This window comes from Osmia lignaria, chromosome 14, assembly GCF_051020975.1.
Source record: "Osmia lignaria lignaria isolate PbOS001 chromosome 14, iyOsmLign1, whole genome shotgun sequence".
Taxonomy (NCBI): Eukaryota; Metazoa; Arthropoda; class Insecta; order Hymenoptera; family Megachilidae; genus Osmia; species Osmia lignaria.
In genome coordinates this window covers 9,212,457-9,233,889 of record NC_135045.1, presented here as the reverse complement: position 1 = coordinate 9,233,889, position 21,433 = coordinate 9,212,457, and the positions used below count along the sequence as shown (strand labels likewise).

General features: G+C 33.2%; 3 protein-coding genes across 11 annotated transcripts in view; 1 reads left to right on the top strand and 2 right to left on the bottom strand.

Annotated features, from left to right (window-relative positions):
• LOC117605661 (uncharacterized) overlaps positions 1-5,786 on the bottom strand; it is a 215,059-nt gene extending 209,273 nt beyond the window's left edge. For 7 of the 8 annotated variants that reach the window (XR_004581769.2, XM_034327232.2, XM_034327221.2 and 4 more), the window contains exons 1-2: positions 5,622-5,786; positions 3,640-3,924 (exon numbers count right to left, since the gene is read on the bottom strand). Coding sequence is in view for 7 of the 8 variants with exons in the window: in XM_034327232.2 (XP_034183123.2) it covers positions 3,640-3,680 (41 nt within the window). In the remaining variant the exon portion in view is untranslated. The remainder of the gene's footprint in view (positions 1-3,639; positions 3,925-5,621) is intronic. The other variant, XM_034327229.2, reaches the window with a different exon arrangement.
• A 3,913-nt stretch (positions 5,787-9,699) lies between these two features.
• Positions 9,700-16,590, bottom strand: LOC117605755 (lamin Dm0). Of its 2 annotated transcripts, XM_034327436.2 has the most exons (9): positions 15,989-16,590; positions 13,638-13,950; positions 13,143-13,435; positions 12,876-13,070; positions 12,564-12,792; positions 12,283-12,504; positions 12,087-12,191; positions 11,560-11,618; positions 9,700-10,541 (listed from the first exon to the last, which is right to left on the bottom strand). In XM_034327436.2, exons 1-8 carry the CDS (start codon positions 16,390-16,392, stop codon positions 11,595-11,597), a joined length of 1,785 nt encoding a protein of 594 aa, XP_034183327.1. In that variant the 5' UTR covers positions 16,393-16,590; the 3' UTR covers positions 9,700-10,541; positions 11,560-11,594. The 2 variants fall into 2 exon arrangements, with proteins under 2 accessions (XP_034183327.1, XP_034183326.1); XM_034327435.2 differs by lacking the exon at positions 11,560-11,618 and having other exon boundaries at positions 15,989-16,589.
• Positions 16,591-16,862: 272 nt separating this feature from the next.
• On the top strand, positions 16,863-21,326 carry LOC117605753 (uncharacterized). The gene is made up of 8 exons (XM_034327431.2): positions 16,863-18,543; positions 18,627-18,717; positions 18,831-19,819; positions 19,897-20,107; positions 20,172-20,333; positions 20,411-20,693; positions 20,786-21,059; positions 21,140-21,326. The coding sequence occupies exons 1-8, from the start codon at positions 17,272-17,274 to the stop codon at positions 21,203-21,205; spliced, it is 3,348 nt and encodes a 1,115-aa protein (XP_034183322.1). The 5' UTR covers positions 16,863-17,271; the 3' UTR covers positions 21,206-21,326.
• The last annotated feature ends 107 nt before the right edge of the window (positions 21,327-21,433 follow it).

The window sequence follows — 21,433 nt, the reverse complement described above, 5'->3', positions numbered from 1 at the left end:
ATGGCCTGGTTCGAATTCATTTCTCAATCTTTTCAAATTAGGTACCTTCAGCAGCAAGTCAGTTTTCCCCGAGAAAATGGCGATGTCCCGGCTTCCCACCTTTCCCCGTAGGTATCTCCGGGGAGAATGACCAATGTAGTCATATATGTGACTTGCATATAAACTTTTACGAACAGACATTTGAATTATCTAATAATTAAAAATTATATTATTCCTTTCTAAATTACTATTTATATTAAAAATAACTTGATACTCCCATGGATTAACGACTGATAAAGACAGCATTGATTTTGTAATCATTTGAAAACCAGAGATACAGATATACAGCGAAATCTATTGAAATTCTGATTGGACTAGAAACCTGTTCAATGGTAAAATGATGTACGAATCCCTCTTTCTATTCAGATATTGGTTCTCGAAATATTCTGTACATGTGCACCGATGATCCATCTATTCTCGACTTATCCTTATTCCATTCGTCAGAGGCTGGTTGAAGCTGAGTGCAACGGAACCCGATTACGATCCTTCCTTATTTTCCCCAGCATATTCTCTTTTGCATGCAGTTCGCAATCTCTTTAGGGGCCTCTGCCCTTTTTTTCTTCCAGAATATCCGGAAACGAGAGAGGATTTCGCTTGATCGGGTTGCGCGCTTCTCTCGCGCGACAGATATAATTGCGAACGAGATTACACCCTCGTGGAAATCCTATTCAACGCTTTCATGCCACTCGTTTCGTGCATTTTTGCGAGACTGATACATCGATCAAAGAAAAGAGCCAGCTTTTATCAAATAACAATACTTTTCGATAACAAATTCACTGCAAAATTACATAGAATGATTCTTTTTCCCTTTTTTTATTACTTCTAACGTTTCAGTCATTGCATTTAACGTTACACGATGCACTTTCCTCGACTGAATTCCTTAACGAACTAGTTTTCAGCCGCGTCTGCATTTCAAACGCATCACAGACGTTTTTTTCCAAGTCGAGACGCGAAGAATCGCGCGCACTAGTTAGCATTTTGACCGAACACGAACTTAATTCCGGATACCGTTAGTTGGAATCACTTGGACAGGAAATTAAATCCATCAGGTTAACGATAGAAGCTCGATCAATTTAATACGTAATTTACACCTTGTAATCTTCTTGTTTCAAAAAACTGCATTACCTACTGATTGAATAATTTCATTCTTCCTATCCACATCTTCGCGTTTATCTCATGTGAAATTAAAATTAAAACCAGTTGTTGGAAATATAAAATATTATCCGAATTATCAAAATTATTCGAAAAATTGTTCGTGAGACTGTGTGTTCTAAGATAAAGGATTGAATAATGATCTTGAATAATAAGGCCACCTTCACACCGTTGCTACGGTTTCTCCACGAAACCCATTCAAAACTCTCAAAGTAGACTTTAATAGCAGGATACAACGCGAACGAAGGCGAGCAACGTGTTCGAAAGCAAATAAATACGTGTACCTACGTCAAGTGGTCGTGTTCAAAAGGGGAATAAGCGCAGAAAGTGAGTAGAAGTTGCGAGCATGTGTAAAAGACTTAGTTTATGCATCGTCTACTAATAATTAACAAGAATAGTAGCCGAGACATAAAAATCCAAGAAAAGCTATGCATTTTTCTGAGATAAGGAAATTTATCTTCTCTCAAGTGGAACTATCGAGTTCTTGATAAGAACTGGTATCATTAGTTTAATTTATGTTATCAAAGAGTGTTACTTGTCATGGAACATTTACTAATTTCAATTTTACTATAATATTAATTTAAACGATTATTTACTGTCCCTCGCGGTGAGTGTAATTTTTTTCAATGTTAAGATAATGTGTATGCGTATGGAAAATATATTCACTAACAGTAACTGTATCATGGTTGATCCGCTCGACCTACGGTCTAATGAAAATTAATCGAGGAACACGCGGCAGGTGTTATGATAATTCGTTTAAATTAGCCTGGGTAAACATTGCCATGCAAAGTTATGCACCGAACTCGTGCTCATTCCACAAACGTTATGGTGGTTACGGTATTATTTAGAGAGCTGCAATTATGTTACAAGCTACCATGACTCCGCAGTTCGTGTTATTTTAATTGACCATATAACAATGCAACGTATTATTCGTCTCTACGAAGGTTTGCTTTTCATGTCATTCAGAAAAGAAATTTAATTACACACTCGATAAATAGAAATTTTCGTCAGGTTAATTAACTTTCTAAAAACTAATTAGAATATATCAACAACTGTTTATAGAAACTGTATTTAATACCAGTTAAATATCAACATTATAATATTCTCCATTTTAATTCTACAACTCGATTCTCTAATTATCTGTAATTAATTACTGAAAACTATAATTAATGAATCAAATTGTAGTACGTAATTCTGTAAGGCATCGTATTCGATTAATTACGCTAATCATATAAAACATCACGTATGCTATCTCTACGGTTCGTTTAGAACTTTCAACAAACTACGAACAGTTTAATTACCCAGAACAAACGGTCGGTCGATTATTTATTGAGAAAGTCTCTTATCGATCATGCCAATTAGTCCAACGTTGGATTTGAAACAGTTACGACTCGTTTAATTGGACAACCTACATATCTGACACGTTTTTTTAGTCTCAATCGTACCACTTTACTCTGCTTTGAGTGTGACAAAAATTTTTCAATTTTAGAGATCTTAATTAGCATTTGAATTAATAACTATCTTTTGACTAGTTTTCTATATTTCAATCAAACCGAATGGAACGTTTAATAATTCATTCATTCTACAATATTGTTGCTAGCTACATCCACGATATTCCATTGTTCTATTGTTCTATTATAACTAGTTGCAACGGGGTGATGCATAATAAGGTGGTTCTTGCCCTAAATATTGGTATCTGTGGTACCGTTGCTCTGTTAAAATCATAAACGCGTGAATCGAGGCATCGAAACCGATAACACGGTTCCCTTAAATTACTGGTAAGCATAATAACCCGGTCAATATTTTCGTAAGAAGTTTAATTATCGCGCCAGGATATTGCCCTCGCCACGTTCCATAATTTTACCCCGTTAACTTGTAATTAACGTGTCATATAGCGTTACTTTATCTTTACACCGGCCAGCTATAATGCGTCAAGGTAACACCGTGTTATTATTGAAATTTGATAAAAGAACTGCGTTCATTTCCCGGAATTGTACGGAGTAATTATTTACCCGTTATCTTTATAATCAGAGTTTCAATAAAACTGAATTTCACACGTGGGAATTCGAAATTTGAGTAACAATAAAATAAATAAACCTAGGACTTATAATTACACAGTAAAGAAATTACAATTACAGCTACAAATGATATGTTTTAACCCTTTGCGGTTAAAATAATTAATAATTGCCATAGTAATTTATAATTCTGTACATATTGCAGAATATTGTAAAAACACAGCTATACGTGTAGACAGTTAAGATTTATAATATATGCTTTGAAGAATGGAATCATTACTTCTTTTACTTTAAATTAATTATACGCTGTGCTTAAGAATGTCCCGTCCCCAAAGGGTTAAATTATCAACCATGAGTATGTGTATTTAAATTGCCCCTTTTGTAAGGTTCGCTCTAATTACTCGATAAAGAAGGAAAATAAAAGACTATTTACCTTTTCGATGGCTTCCAGCGCCGCTTCAAAACTCCCAGCATGAGTAAACTGACGTAAACGAGGCCCAAGTGCCAACGGGCTTCCGACTCCCAGGAGCGTATCAAGCACCACCACCAAAACCAATCACCACACAACCACCGGTCAACCTCGTCGATCTTTCCGAAAGATCCGTTTAATCACCCGAGTCACACCATGATCGTCCACTGTTCTCTCTTATTTCGTCACACGTTATTTATCCCGATCGAAAAAAAAGTCCTCTAATCGATTCACACGTGAAAAACTTCGCTATTCGTCAACGGAGAAAAAGAAACGGACAATTAACGCGGGCACCGTTCGTAGCATCGTCAATTTCAATATACTCGACATATTTTTTGTTACGATTAATGAAATACAAACGAAGAGACTATTATCAATTTCCTCTTTTCTTATTTAACAGATAGGAGAATAAAAATAATGCCCGTCGGATAACGTACGAGTGAATTATTGATGTCTCGTTATCAATGGTATGAAACATTTTCTCCCAAGAACGTCGCGTCGATAAGAAGTTTGAAGCGAGCCTAGAACCTCTATAGTTTCTGTGATCCGTTAACGCATAATAAGGTCTTTGCACGTCGATACAGGTGAACGTCCTGCAATCGTAACCCGTTTACAAAGACACATGTCGATACCATTGACATGTTAGCCTCGCGAGAAAAATTGAATAAAAAGAAGGAAAACGTTCGAATCGAACAGAACTAGTCAAAGGACGTTTCTCGTTGTTCTGTTATCTGTAAACATAACGTTCAACACGCTCCGAATCGCGTATGAATTCGACCTCTACCTGCTCGAGAGGACAAGGTTAATGAACACATTAAATACCGTGATGGCTGACGTCACGATCTTAACACGGAATTATTGAAGGAAGAATTACAAAAAATTTTAAGTAGAACAAGAAGAAATAATAATTAGTGTCAAAGCATTTCATTAATAAGATGATCGTTCATACGTTTAACGCGTGTGGTCTTTAGCGATTACGCTTTAAAATGGCAGGAAATAAATAACTTCTTCACGAATGAAACGTATAACAATTTTCCCGTCGAATAATTACTCACACAACGATAATCATCTCTACAACGTTCAACGTTACTTGTACATACACGAGATACGTCTGTAGCTGATTAATTAGCTGCCAATGTTGTCGGTGCGAACGCTGCCTAGGTCCTCTGATTAATAACTGTTCTTCCGAAATAATAAATTACAGGCCTCGATAAGGAAGCCAATAATTAACTGAACGTTTTAAAGAAACTTGTAGCTACTTCTGAAGCCATGCACCTTATACTTTGCTTCATAAGTATATAAACGAATAAAAATGTTGGTAATCTGCAGATAAGTTACCTACGGACCGCGGAAGAAGTTAATACAAAATGGCGTAATAACTATGTGATTTAGTTACACTATATAAAGTCACATGATTTATTTTCGACGATACATTACGAAAGATAATAATTCATTCCAGACAATAGACAATTAATCTAACAGACGTTTCTATGTCTATGTACTTGTAACTGAGAGTATGAATGGCGATGGAATTAAAAAACGCGCGAACATAATCGAGTCGCGCTCCGAAAAAGTGCGTGCCTACGCGTCGTTGACGCGATCGATCGACTCGAAGCCACGAGTGCGTCCGCCAATCGATATTTCAGAAGAGAATCTACGTCGCAATATTTACGTTAACAAAGTAACTTTGAAGAACAGGCAGAGCCTGGGAAGACTCCCTATCAGTACGTTCGTGGAAAGTAAAACAAACCTCTTACTCCTTTTCTGCGTTCAATGAATCATCTCTTTCTGAAGGAGCCGCGTGACAGCCACCACTTTATACCACTCGCGAATTAAACACCAGGAAAATTTCAACTCTTCGAACTGTTTCTCCCTAAAGACCACACTAGTTGTTAACCCGCCGATAAACGTACACGACGCTACGAATCGGTGCTTGTTTTACCTACGCTTTTATAACCGTGTTTTGGAGAGGAAGTTAACGTGAAAACACTCCGAATCAACGACGAACCGATGCGAGTTGCGACGAAGAAACGAGCGTTGATCACACGGAAGTCGCGCGCGGAACACACAGACGCGAACCGGCTGCGCGCCGAACTCGAACTGAAGACAGAGATGGCAGACACGCGGTACTCCTTCCCAACTTCTCGCTTCCCCCACCCTAGGCTGCCAGCTATACAGGCTTCCCCTACCGACCAGCACTCGCGCGTTACTTTAACTGATATCATTTGGATTAATCTAATTCTAATTAATTTTCGTTTTGTTAAATTAATATCAACGCAATTTTTAATTAACACTTCTTCACGCCTATTTGTTATCTGGGTACACAAATTACCTCTTTCTTAACTTTTATCAATTACCATTTCAAATTTAAATATTTTCCTGCGCTTTTATGCATTTCGAATAGAACTCAACTTCCACAAATTGAACAGAAAATTTAACAACAAAATAATACACTTTTTGCGGCAATCAATTTTCTGATCTTATAATTACCACGAAGTTTATTTCATGCACATAGGTACAGTTATAACAGCGCGATGTTTTACAAGCAAATAAGAAAAGACCGTAAGACACAAGTTCTTCATGAACTTAAATCCGCCGCTCTTGTACTAAGCTATAGGATTGCACGTACATCCTGTAACCCGGGTATAAAAAGGCCGAAACATAAGAGAGGATGAGCTCAGCTAATGTTACATAATCCCCGTATTCTCTAATCGTATTATGAAATGATTAATTCGTAATCGTGCCACTGCAATTATTCAAGAAAATTAAATTCATTACGAATTCTCTTACGAATTAAAATCTGCATTAAAATACTGAAATGGAAAACGAGGTAATTTACCAACGATAATGATATTTATGTGAATTATCAATGCTGAAGATCAAATCTCTCAACAAGAGATTTATGGAACAATTATTAGAACACCCTCTGACATTTCTACATCCCTTGAGGGTCTTTTATTTTCCTTGCACTGGCCGCGATAAAAGGTTGCCCTGATTTCTGTCTATTTCTAGAGAGATACGTTACGAAATTACAAAGAAACATCTTAATTATAACGCTGAGTAACAGTCTTATAAAGCATACTGTTGAAACAAGGATAAATGAAACGCAACGTTTGCGCGAAAAACAATGAGATTCTTAAACGGTGAACGTAATTTAAATAATAACCATCTAAGTTTCTCTTTGAACATCTTAAATCGTCTATTTAATCTGTTTAATGAAATCGTATGATGTCGTCCTGTTCCATTTATTCGGACGAAAATCTGCACATCACAATTGCGCGTTATCTGTCTCTGCTAAGAATCGGCACAATGGCCGAGCAATAAACAAAAGATACTGCTTCCTTTCAAAGCTCCGTTTCGTGTGTACGTTTCAATGCAGATAACGGGGAGCGCCACTTTTTCGTCGTTCTTTCGTAGGAACGAATTTCAATAGAAATCCTCGTTGAATATAATACCGAAAACAATCATTGAATTGTCATGCTTTGAAACGATATTCTTCTAAATGTGCATCTAACCACTTCTTTAAAAATAAGTCATAATTCTTGCACATTGACCTACAACGAGATTGACCTTTATAAATGAAAATTAATCACCATAGACGTGTCTCTAATTCAAAGGCATTCAATTTTTTAATTGAAAGTTGGTAAGTTTAAAGGTCGAAATCTAGTTCTCCCTGGTTAAAAATGCACACGGTTTCCTTTCGTACTGCATCATAAATCAGATGCACAACCTCGAATCTTCCCAGAGAATCTAATCAATAATTAAGCATTTATTTCACACAGCTTCTCATTTAATCCGGCAAAGCAAAGAAAGTCGAATCACGTCCCAGATATCTGGAAGAAAGTACAGAAACGTCGTCGCCGAAACGTATATCTTACTCGCGAAATAACAAGACTCTCATCGTACCGAACTTTCCACTCTCTTCGGGATGGGAATTCGCCACTTTAAGGTGGATCTAGATTCTGAGATAATCTGTGCAAATCGGCTTCTACGTGCTTCGAATTCAGCGTAAATATCTGATAATGCTGATGCAGTTCAAACATAGAAATCGTTTTGGGCCACCAGCGCAGCGGTGTAAACAAATTATCTGAAAATTTAAAAGTAGTTCGAACTGTTTTTTTTTTTTTTTTTGGAAAGAAATCATATCGGGAGCTGGTGCAACGATGGTATCTCGGTGTAGTTTCGCGCTGGTTCCTCGTATTCGGCCCCGCTGAGCCGACTTCGGCGGTGCTCGGCCACAATCGCAGGCGATGCATCGATTTTTCCTTCATCCACCGCTACTGCAGCTACGGTGCATCGCCTTTGCACCGTGGTTACGTTCACACTTGGCGAGCCTCCTTCTGGTATAAGAACACCGTGCCGCGAGAAATACAAATTTTCTGGCTGTCGCTTGCAACTAGGTCGAAAAATCGCATCGTAATACTTGTTGACAAGAAAATTGCACTTATAATACTATATTTAGTATGTTTTCGTGCCGCTTTCTCTTTGCTTTGCTTCGATGGTAAACGAAAGGATATAGCTTCTTGTCCAATTGAAATTACACCAGTATTTCTTATTAATTGCATCATAAGCTCTTCCTTGCCTTATTTTTGTATTTCTGATGCTGCAAGACGAATACAAAAGTGTCTCGTCTACACGGGTTCACTTTATCAAAATTTCACGAAGACTAGGTGAAATATATGATTTAATCGAGGTGTAATACCACGCTACTGAATATCGCAACTCTTGGATGATTTATACGGGGAGCGTGATATACGTGTTCGGTGAAAAGAAACGAGAAAAAGTTTGTCGTTCCATTCTACCCTGAAAAAAGTTGACACATTATACATAAATATTATTGAATAGGTGTGGTAGTAACATAAAATATATCCACACCTGGCAGCTATTAAATTCGGTTCGGAAAAACTATTATAGAACTTAATTTAACTGTTGCCTTGAACGTAGGTAGTGATTAGGGTCAGGGTGAAGTTCACCTGCGGGAACGAAAGAAAGCTGCAGGTGGAGATCGCTGATGGTTGGAAATATTAACGACCGTGTGACTGGTTTCTCGGGATTTCACGGTCTTTTCGGACAGGTTGTACCCTCCGGACACACAAACGACACGGATTAAATGCCGTGTACCTCGAACCCGTCGCTGAAACTGATCGTTCCATGCTGAAAGGTTCTTCCACCTTATTCATGAGCAACTGCTTCTAGTTAACCATATCTTGAATAAACCACCTGCAGCTTCAAATCATAGACATCAGATTAATTCGAATTATTAGTTGATTTTTTCTTTAGGTAAATAACACGATAGAAATACCTGTCTCTAATACAGATCTTCGTCTACTCAAGAATTAGAAAGAACTAGTTATGAGTATGAAATAAAGAAATTATTTGCATATCACTCGAAGAAAGAAATGAGAAGAAATGAAGAAACTAGTGAAAAAAGTAAATATTGGAAAGGGTTGCAAATATGAATTGAGCCAACCGCGGAAAAATGAACATTCTGGCTATACCGATTAAAACCTAACTTATCTGTGTATGCAATGCCTACAGTTGATACACTTATCGACAGAAGTTTATTTCAGGACGCGCAATGCAGTGATCTTCAGCATCAACTATTGGTAAAAATAGCAGGCGTCGAGGCCGAACTCCGAATTCCGCATCGGTAAAACAGCTCATGTTTGATCGAAATTAATAAATATGCAATTGCATATTTGCCCTACATACCAATATTATGAAAAGTACCGAAGTAAAGTTGATGCGAAATATTAAAATTTCTTAACAATTTGTATCGGTTTTTGGCAAAATAAGGAATTTTGGGCATTTACGAGCACCATATCTTTGTAAACAGACCATTTAGTATCTATTTTGCAAATAACAAATTTCTGCTTTTTTATTTGCAAATATCTCATTAAATATAATATCTGCGACTGGAGCAATTTTAGATTCCGAGGGAGCAAATGAGGAACAATTTTTTAATTCCGCGCCAACTTTACTTCCGTTTTGAAAGTAGCAACAAGAAGAGAAAAATAACTTAGATATGGTTAATCAGAGATCTTTATTATTGGTAGAAATGGTATAAAGTCGAATACAATTAACAAAATCATGTTCCGGATGACGGAGCAAATATATTTCTGTTAAACATAGCTTTCTTTCTTTCTTTTCCTTACCATATTAACAAAAAAACTCAAATATATTAGTACGAGTATATCAGAAAATATTTTGCTGTTAAATGAATGTACTTGAATATTGTATGGACGTCACCGCTCCTATTTCATCCGAGTTTGTACTTAAAAATAAATACTATTACCTAATAAGAAGATGGATCTCTTTCTTTTTTACATTTAAAAAGGCACGATAAACGACTAGGTAGAAACAAATGTTACGCCAAAAGTAGTTCGATCTCGCTGAAAAAGATTGTTCGTGCTCCTTATTCAAGTAAAGTAGTAACTCTCACGTAATAAACAAATAAGTTTTGTACGTAGTGCAAAGTGTATAAATGCATTAAGTCGTTTCTATCGTCGTGAAACGCTTTGTTAAATTTGATTTAAACATTATAATACAGAATATTTTCTCATATGTGTACATATCTCTGTAAGTATAAAGTACTAACATAATATTGTGAATTCTGTTTTTAATTTCTTCTTTATTTTCTTAAGCAAAATATATCATCCAAGACATTATTCGAGGCATTGTTCGAGGCATTATTTGAATTCTTTGTGTTAATGAAACTCTGAAGACTTGATTATCTAAACGAGACACTCAAGTGCTTTTCTGTACTCTTTCAAATATTTTTTAAAAGGTGCTGTTAGAATTCTTAATATTACTTTGTAGATTTATTTTCACATAAGGCGACAGAATTCCTCTCCTTGGGGATCGCCCTGGAACAAAGAAAAGGATCATGCTCCTGTAGAAACAAGATTAACATATAACTTTATAACCCAAATAGCATCGCATAATTATTCTGTTATACGTATTACTTGACACTTATTAGTCGTAGAATTTTAAGCAAGTATTAATGAATGTTAATTATTTATTCAGATACTTATGACAATAGCGAAAGTGTGCGCTTTTCTTTGCATGCGTGTATAAATATGCAACACGCATAGCTGTAATATACACGCATATAGATAACTTTTAAATAACTTGAACATAATAAAAAATATATCATTTATAATAAATTAGCTAATTATTAGATCCAATAAAGTAACATCTTTTGATGAAATTATTTTATTATATGACGAATATAACAAAATAGAAATGTCTCCATCATCTGATCTTGTTCAATTTCAACATTAACTTAGGATATTTATACATGCAACAAACTAATAGAATATTTAACAAGCTTTATGTAAACGCAAACGAAACGTAATTATTTGTTTTTATTATCTAGTAATTGTGCTTCATAAGGAATATGAAACAGTTTTGATGCTGTTCCATAATCAAATATTAACACCTTTAAGCTTCAACCAATTCAGTTAATTGACACAGTTGCGACGATGTTTGAAGTATTTGTTAATACAATTCAGTATTTAAAACTTCCATTAATATGATATGTTAGAAATGTATAATAACTATACCAATGGAATTTTATCATTACTGATGATAAAGTATGTTTTAATACATACAGTAACAATTGCACATTTACATGTACAATAAGTTTCACTTTTTTTTTTTAATGTAACCTAAAGACAATGTGGTTAACTAATGAGATGTTTATATTTTTAACAAGAAATTACATTACTTTTAACACATGAAGTTTTAGTTAAGCGTGAGTATGAAAACAAGGTGCTGAGAAGAAGAAAAAAAACAAAGCCAAATAATTCTTTTTACTTGAAGCGCGAGTAACATTAATCATCGGTGACTATTGTAACGTTCGATACGTTGAATACAACTTACATAAATCGACCCATCAGAACCGTTCGGTCGCCCACTTAATATGGGTAGAGATATCTTCTCTATGGAAGAAGAAGATACATTGGATGACACATTCCCCGATTTGATTTATTTTCTATTTGTTATATTACAGCTAATAATAAAAGTAATAAGCAGAATACAAGCATTTTAGGTATAAAAAATTAAAATGTTTTATAGCCACATTGTCTTCGTTAATTAAATGTAATCATTAGAAATAAATAAATAATTTTTGAAAACAATGAGATTGCTAATAATTGTGAAATTAATGTTTACTGCTATTCATATTTGCAACATTGTTATTTATAAAAAAAATGTGTAAATACCTAAAAAGAAAATAATACTGATACTCATTCCCAAAAACAAAAATAAATTTTTAAATATTTGTCTTTGCTGTGAATAAAAAAAAATATATTAAACCTAATTAAAATTAACCAACAGAATGTTCACACTTCATAATTATTGGTTAATACTTTTTTCTGCTGTTCGGCTATACCAATATTGTAACATACCTGTTGATGATGAAGTTCTTCAGAAGGTCGGAAACCCAAGTTTTCCCTATGCCGAGATAGAGATGTAGACAACTGTTGCCTTTTGCACTCTGAAGTAGCCATTTCCTATTAAAAATAAGAAGAAAAAAAATATTATCTGTACTCGTTAAATGAATTAATAAACTGTCAAATTAAAAGTTTAAAGAAAAGAACAAACTTCTCCTTCGTTGTTAAGAAGCGTTGTTGTCATAGTATCTGCTGTAAACCATTTCTGTCCTTTCATGACAATATTTGATGGTGGTTCATGCGTGGCTCCAATGTCTGCTGACCATACCATAACACTAGCGCCTGCCTCGATTTTTGCGGTACGGTGGAATTTAAATACTGTTTCCAGAGAACCGGCTTTGCGAATAATTTGCCATCCACTTAGGCCTATTTCCTGTGAAAGCAATATTTGATTAAGAATGATGCGATACGAAGCAATAATAATCATCTTACCTTATTTCCCTTATTGGTAAGTTTTACAAATCGTCCTTGAGGATCAGCTTCTGTAACTTCTACATCACCTCTGGCTGTTCCAGTTACACTGTAGTCTGTACTGCTACGTTCTTCACTTTCCTCTAACAAGGTGCGTTTTCGTTTGCCACCTCTTAAGGGAGTGTGTCTTGAAGGAGTTGTTCTACCACTAGATACTGACGAACTGGATTGTACTGGATTTATATTTAATCTGTCAATGAAAAAAGTTCATTAAAAATATTTATGTGTTAATGTGCGAGATTGATGTATCGTATCAATATAAAATTAAATTACCTGGCTTCCTCAGATTCTAAAAGTTTTCGATACGCGGCAATTTCCAAATCAAGAGCTACCTTGATATCCATCAGATCTTGATATTCTTGTAGTTGTTGAGCCATTTCATCGCGTATACGTGCTAATTCTGCTTCCAAAGATGCTAAGCTTTCTGCGTGACGAGTTTTTTCATTTTCACGTAAGTTCTCTAAATCTCTATAGATAAATTTGTATGTTTATTAAAAAAATTCATTTCAACTAATTAAAGATAAATATTACAAATGTTACCTGATGCGCGCGTTAAGAGCATTATTAGACGCTTCGAGTTCATTGATCTTTTGATTGAGTGTATCAATTCTTGATCTTGTTTGCCTCAATTCTTCAACAGCTAAACTAGCTGCTCCACTGTTACGTTGAGCATGAGCTGTTAAATTTTTGATCTTAGTTTCGTACAATAACTCAATTTCTTCTCTATTTGCTCGCATCTGTGCTTCGTATTGATCTCGTAATTCTTGTAAAGACTGTTGCAATTTAGCTTCATATTGTTCGGCAAGACGGCCATCTATTTCCGAGATCTCAATCTAAATTATAAAACGATATTACATATTAAAAAATTTGACCTTTAAACAGTTCTCTCTACTTTGTTTTTTTTTTAAATATCCATGATATTAATTGTATGACTTTGAATCACAAAAGTATAGTAAAGATGGGTATAAAATTTATATTAAGTATTAAACTAGGATTATAGCATTCACTTCTATCCTTGGACTTTTAAATACAAACCTGTCGTTTTGTTCGTGTTTCTGTCAATTCTTGTTGATAAATTTGATCTTTGAAACTAATATCCTCCTTTAAACTTTGAATGTTGTTTTCAAGAACGATACGTTGTAGGGTTTCTTCTCCCAGATGCTTACGTGTATCTTCTAATAATCCTTTTAATTTTTCTACTTCCTGTTCCAATTCTCTTTCTCTCTCAGCCAGCTTTTTACGTTCCGCTTGAGACTGATTAAACTGTGATTGCAAATCATTGTAGCGAGTTTCATATAACAACAAGTTTCTCTCTGCAACTTGTAAGTCCATTAATTTTTTGTCTAATCTGAAAAAAAATCATTGCAAATATTTACAAAACTTATTGAATAAGAAATACATTAAACATAAATATTATAATAAAAATATTTTTGTATATATTGTAAGATTATACATTATTTGATTTATGAATTTAAAGTGCTGAATTACAATTTAATGTATAATATAAATTTTATTGAAAATAGTAAAAAATATAAAATTTCCGAATATACAGAAGGAATTCCTTAACAGAATCTTGATCGTTTACGACATTCCGACGGTCGTAAAGAAGAGGTGAGCTTGCGTGTTTCTATTTCAAGCAACGACCCACATCAAGAATTTTATTTTCTACCATAGGGTTTCAAACCGTCTTAATATTTCGTTACTCTAAAATCTACGTTCATCAACAATATATGGTATATGTTATAAAGATACATGACGAAACTGTTTGTTGAGAAATATTAAATTTATACAGGTGAGTCATTTAACTTGACCATATCTACTTTTCTACTCAGAAAAGTCATAACATAACATAGTAATCATTTTTCCATTGGTAGAAGGAACTTGATAGATTTCAGGGTCAACACTGTTTCCTTAAATGGTACTACACATGTTTTTTACGTAGCTCGGAACATTGCGCGTAAAAGTGTTACAATGTCAAAGAAATCAACAGTTCGTGATATATTTCAAATTTTTGTTTAATATATTATATCACTTTTGGATTTTAAAAAATCTCATGAACTGTTAATTTTTTTAATCAATCTACAGTCAACATAATTCCTTTAAGAGGAAACATTTTTTTTACAACTGCTACGTGCACGCAGTTAGTAATATTTACGCTTTATCCACGCAACATTATCAGACAGATAACTGAACTACTTTTTACAAATCGTTTAAATTATCGTAAGAAAAGTTCAATATATTATCAAAATACAATTTTAAAGATTAAATATACTATTTCTGTACTCGTAAATTTATTGTCTTTGCTCTGTAAAATATACATTAAACAACGTAAGGAAAATATTAATTATTGATTTAATAAATATAATCTTTATATACAAAATAAGAAGAAATAATTGTTTTTTTTTTTTTTTTTTTTTCATTATTTTAGGAACATTGTATTTAGAATAACAATGTGAAAAAATCAAGAATAATGTAAATTGCATCCTTTGATATTAATATATATGTACTATGTTTATATTGTAACATTTCTATTGTAACATTTATTATTGACTTCATTTGTTTGCATCAAAGATTCTCGGGAATATTTCCCGTTTGTTTTAGGCTTTATTCGTATTTTTATCGATTGCTCAACGCTCACTGAAAGGAGGTCAATGTTTTCAGTCGAGGTTATACATGCGCTCGAAGATGACATCATCGTCGCATAGTAAGCGTGACGCAATCGTTCGTAGTAACGTCACGTTTCAAGTTAGGCACACCCAAATATTCTGGAATTTTGTAGTTAACGAGACTCGATGCATTTATAAGTATCTTTTAATTGTGATCTTTTAAATGTCATCATTAAAAATCAAGGTTTCAAATATCTTTTTCTTAATAAAGTACAGACGCGTATCCACATGTTGATACAGCATCACCCACGAATTATATGAATGAATCTGTATATCAGATAAACACTGTAGTGTAAAGATAAGTTGCATATCTAACATTTTTCAGAGAATTAATTTTATCTTCTACTGAAACTCTAACATACTTCAATGATATTAAAACTTGTTTCAAAAAATATATTTTCATATATCTGCAAAATGTACCTGAATACTTAAAACAAAAATTATGTAGCACATTTTTTTCATTCATAGAACGATTTTTACTACAACTTTCCAAATTATAAACTTTCTCATTTTTTTTTTAATAGTATGTATTAAAATCTAAAGTGTATATAATGTATGTACATATGTACAATATATAAGTACGATGCATGTATTTAAAAAAAATTAAATAAACAGTCTCGGTCTCATCCCTTCAAAATCGAGCCTGCATTAATCAACATTTTCAAAATGCATCAGAGTTTTAAAATAATAAAAACTAATCGTAAGTTCGAGGAAACTTACTTGGATTTAAGTTCCTCGTTGTTATCCCATAATCGTTTAGTGTCAATTTCAAGTTTTGCCCGTTCTCTGGCAGTATCATCCAATAATTTCCTTGCATCTGATAATTCATGTTCATACATCGACTTTATGTTGGATACTTCGCGGGTGATAGTCTCCTGGGTCGTTTGTACCTCCCGCGTAAGTCTGGAATTCTCGGCTTCCAAATGTCGTACTTTATCAATATAACATGCCAACCGGTCATTTAGATTCTGTAAATCTTGCTTTTCTTGGAGACGAGAATAACGAGTCGGACTCAAAGGACTTCCTGGTCGCTGGCCGATTGGCGTTGACGTGCTAAACTGTGGCGATTGCCCGCTGGTACTCGAGGACGTCGCCGTAGCTTTCTTAGCAGCTTTCGTTGACATCTTTTCACAATAATTGATCCTTCTATTGCACTATCACTTGCCTTCGCACTCTCGAATCATTAACTTGGTGCACAACAACACCGTGTCCGTGAAAGACGCTATTAGCGGTTAAAAAACTACCGAAGCCCAAATCCTTCTACCTCGGTCAACGGAAGAACTGTTTAGCGGTGACGCCAACGTTAGCAAACCAACCTTGTTACGTGCATCTTTATATTGCGTTAGTAAATGTAAGGGAACAACGCGATAGGTTACATTTTAGTATACACATTAGCCGTCAGCCAATCGTATTCCGCTTCTTTTTGAGTAACCACCAATAGGCAAAAGAGACATCTGTTGATAAAATATATCAACCTTAAAAACAAGGTTTACTAGAAATTCTACAACAAAAAAAATAAATAAAATGGTAGTTTTGGTCTTAATAATCTGAATCAAAATGTGTAACTGTAGTAAAATCTATAATTAATCAGTATCTGTAACTGTATTTAAACAATCCTTGTATTGAAGGAGATAACATTCAAGTAAAAGTATAAAGTTTATCCACTTATTTTGTATTTTATTTCAAATCCACTTTTCTAACAATAATTCCCAGCTTTTAAATAGCCATCAGAGGGCACTGTAGTCGAAATTTTAAAATGTCAGTAAGAACTGATACAAACTGTAAATAGACGTTACTAAACGTGAGTGCATGAAAAAAAAACAGTTTCTATTTAAAGTGGTGCTTGTATAATAGAAATGTTTTTAAAAAGTTAAAGTTCAGAGATCATGTAATGAAATCTGAATACGTTTTCATAAAGTAATAGTTGTTTTGTAGGAGAGAAGGTTGCACTGTCGTTATTGAAAACAAACATTGAAAACATTATAAATAAATATATAAAAAGAATGTGTGATCTTATAGATTTAAAAAGTCCTGATAAAAAGGGCTTGCTAAACTCAAGACTTGCATCACCTTTAATACCAGTTCCTACAGATTCCGCAGGCGATAACTGTAATAATCGTATCAATGATTCAATTCCTGTAATAACGAGTAAACGCGATAGTTTAGAAAATAACCCTTTTGACATGGTATTACATAAAACTACAGAATACATCCAAAAAAGAGATGATCCCTTTGAGGTGACTTTAGAAAAAGCACTGAGACCAAAATGTAAAAAAATCAATGAATTAAGAACACATTCTTTTGATTTTACAAATGACTATAATATCAAAGAAAAGAATCATGTGCAAAAGTTAAAAATGAATAAAACATTAGATGAATTCTTAATTAACGAAGAATTAAATCAGAAAACTGCCACTAGTAATAAAATATCCAATGAAAATGTGATGGTTGATTCAAATAATGTGGGAGCTGATGATGTTATACCTACCATTAATGTTGAAGAAGTTGATTTATCCATTTTAAATCAATCTCTGATGAATGACACGTTATTTGAAACAGATAAAGAATTAAATAAGAATGAAATAGCACCTTTGCATAATAAGATATCAATGCAAGCAGAAAAGGATAAATTCAACATAGGACAAACTATACCTTCTAATCTACTTTTGAAATTTCCAAGACTTCAACGTTCTCTTTCTCAAGGAGAAAATGAATCTTCTAAAAAATCGCAACTTTTTAAACATTTATCATTGGTAGAAGCTTTAAGAACTAGTTCCGAAAATGGAAGTAACATATCTGATCGAAATTCATTAGACTTCTTGAATGAAGGTTTTTTAAAAAGTTATTACAGTGGAAGCTCTTTGTTTTCCAGCTTATCAAATGTATCTTCTATAGCTAAATTAAATTTTGTTTCTTCTTCAACTAGTTTGTCAATTTTGTCACCGAATGACACTAATAATCGGGCATTCTTAGAAAGTTGTTCATTTGAAAAATCAGAAAACTCAAGATCAATTGGAAACACAGACCTTAACAAAGAAATAACATCAGTAACAAGTGTACCAACTAAATGCACAATGTCAGGATTAATAGATCAATTTGACAGACTCAAAGCAAAGCTATCAGAACTTCCTGAAAGTCTGGTAGAACAGAAAAATGAAAAATGCTGCACAGAAAATAAATTAATAGACGTTGATGTATTTGCTCCAAAAGTTAATTCCAGTAAGGAATGCTATAGAAGTTCTGTTTCAGATACATCCTCAGATTCTGTATTTCTTGTAAGTTTTTTTATTCAATTCATAACAACATTTTTATTGAAAATTTTCTGAAAGATTTCAAATAAATATATTTTGTATTTTAGGATGGAAGTAAAGTTAATAAATCAATATTTCACGAAGCAAAACTTCTTGCAAAAACTTTTGAAGAATTAGCTATGAAAACAAGCTCAGGATGTAAGTATTTAATTAACATTTAAAATAAAGTAGAACAAAGTTGATGTTTGAGTTTATACCTTAATACATTTCCAATATTAGTTCATGTTTAAAATATATGTTTTGTTATACAGCAAGCACTGATGACCTCATCAGTAGTAATCCATTGTGGGCATCAGAATTATTACCAGCCTTTGATGATGAAGATATGGTAGATAATTTAATTGAATTACCCACATCTCCTAATGCAAATCATACAGAATCAAAAGACATAAAAGTCAATGAATGTACAACTACTGAGATATGTGCAGAAAAAGATACAGAAGTTGTCATTAATAAAATGACAGAAAATTTAAAGGAACTAGAACTGGAACTAATTGAATCTGTACATAAAGAAAAACATATTACAGCTGCAACACTTTTATCGGAACTCAAAAAACTTATTAAAACTGAAAATAATCCAGAAGCAAATAAATTAGTAGAAAATTTGGAAAAGGTTTTAGGTATTGATTTTGAGAACAATACCGAATTATTAACCACCTATCTTAATACGACTAATAACTTAGCAAAAAGTCCCCAGAAATCGGACAGTAGTTTAAAGGTAATACAAAACATAGAAAAAAATAATATGGAACATAGTCAAGAAGATAATTTATCCAATGATTCAGATAATGTCAAAGAATCACCTGTTTATAAAAATATAAATATCGATGATTCAAATATAAATAAATGTATTACTAATCAAAAGTGTTTAGACAAAATAAATAGTGATTCTCCAAAAATTAATACTGAAGAAACAAACAAAAATAGAAATGAAAAAGAACTCAATATTGAAATTGAATGCAAGGAAGATTCTTCAAAAAAAGGAAGTAACAATTTATTAAATGAGAAAGTGGTAATAGAACTTCTCACAAACATAGGAAAATTATTAACTGGTCAAACAGAAACGCAACCAACTTCGGATATACTTACAAATTTAGGGAAAGTATTCAATTTTGCCGCCAATGATGATAATATGAAGATTCAACAAACTCCTAAAAAACCAAAATTAAAATTTGAGAATAAGACCCATTCTTTAATTTCATCAACATCACATAGACAAAGTTTGAATTTAGAACCAAAAGTGGGTATGATTTAGAATATTGACTAGTTTTATATCATTAACATTATTAATATAGTTAATTGCACTGTGTTTTGTAGAAACAATCACTTCATAAAAATTTCATTAGGCGAAGTATATCTGTATCTCATACATCAGCGACTAAAGATCCAGTTCCTATAACATCCAGTAATAACAGTGAATGTCAATTAAAAGAAGTAACAAAACGTTTTCCTAGCGATCCCGGCTTCGTTAGTCCAACATCAAACAAAAAAGTCGTTACAAAAAACAACAAAGATGGATTAAAAAAAGGTAATTTTTAATCTTTTATTGCAACAGATAAAAATCTAAGTAGGTAATTTTCATTTATTTTTAGATACACAAACAAAAACATTAGCAACGTTAGATTTACAAAAAGAAAAAACCGCAACGATAAATACGGTTAAGAATAAACTCAAAAAGAAGATTGATACAGAAGTTACAAATAAGAAAGGCCCAATGAAAGCCATGCTTCCCATAGGAACCATGCAAAAGAAAAGTATAATTAGAATGAATAATTAAAATATAATTGTATTAAAGCGATTATATATTATCATTATATTTTCTATTTCACAGAAACCGGTAATAGTAAAGTAACTTCATCGTATGGAACTGTAACACCACCTAAATCTCATAAAATAATTAGTAGTACACCTAATTCACCACGTAATGATTGTGCGATGAAAAGATCGTCGCGATCTTCGAAACCGGTTGCTTCATCAACTCCAGACGCTTATAATTCGAAATCCCGAAAAGTCCAGTCGCCGCAAGTAGCTAAGAAGCGGAACTTCTCTTGTGATATATCACCAGTATCTATCCGTACAGGTGTCGATAATAAAATAAACAGTAGCCCAAAACGGTAAGTTTATCTTTATTACATTTACAAAAATAGTTGAAACAACAAAAAACATTATTCAATAGGAAATTGCTATCTTCCACCCTCATTTTCAGTAAATTATCATCTCCAAAGAAAACAACACCTAAACGTCGATCGGTAGGTTCTGGTATTCCAAAATCTCAGACTCCTCCTGTGACTAAGAAATTGAATTCTTCTTTCGATGTTAATCAATACTCCAAGTTGTATGAATCCCCACAACGTTCGTCATACAAAACATCAAATTCACAAAACAGTTCACCAGTTTCTGTAAAGAAAAATGAAAGTGTGCAACAAAGTCTTTTAAGGGATAATAATAAACTTATTTATAAAGCGAAACCGATGAAATTGGTACGTATAAAATCGTACAGCAATGATAAATTTTTCTGAATTTAATCGTAATAACTAATTAAAACATTATTTTTTAATAGATCTCAAAACTTCAACGACACAGTGTTGATACCAATGTAGCGGAAAAAGAAAACAATTATATTTAATTTATAAAAAAAGGCTACTTTAGTGATGGTGGTTGTGAAAAACATGTAAGATCATAACATATTTTTTATTTTTATATTTTAACATTCCACATTTTTTTATACTTATGTATTTTCTAATAAAAATGTTTTATACATGAACGTAACAATAATATTCTTTCCATTATTTTTATTATTTGTTTAATGTATTGCGTATTTATTTTTCTGTTGTAAATGTTACGATTAACTTCG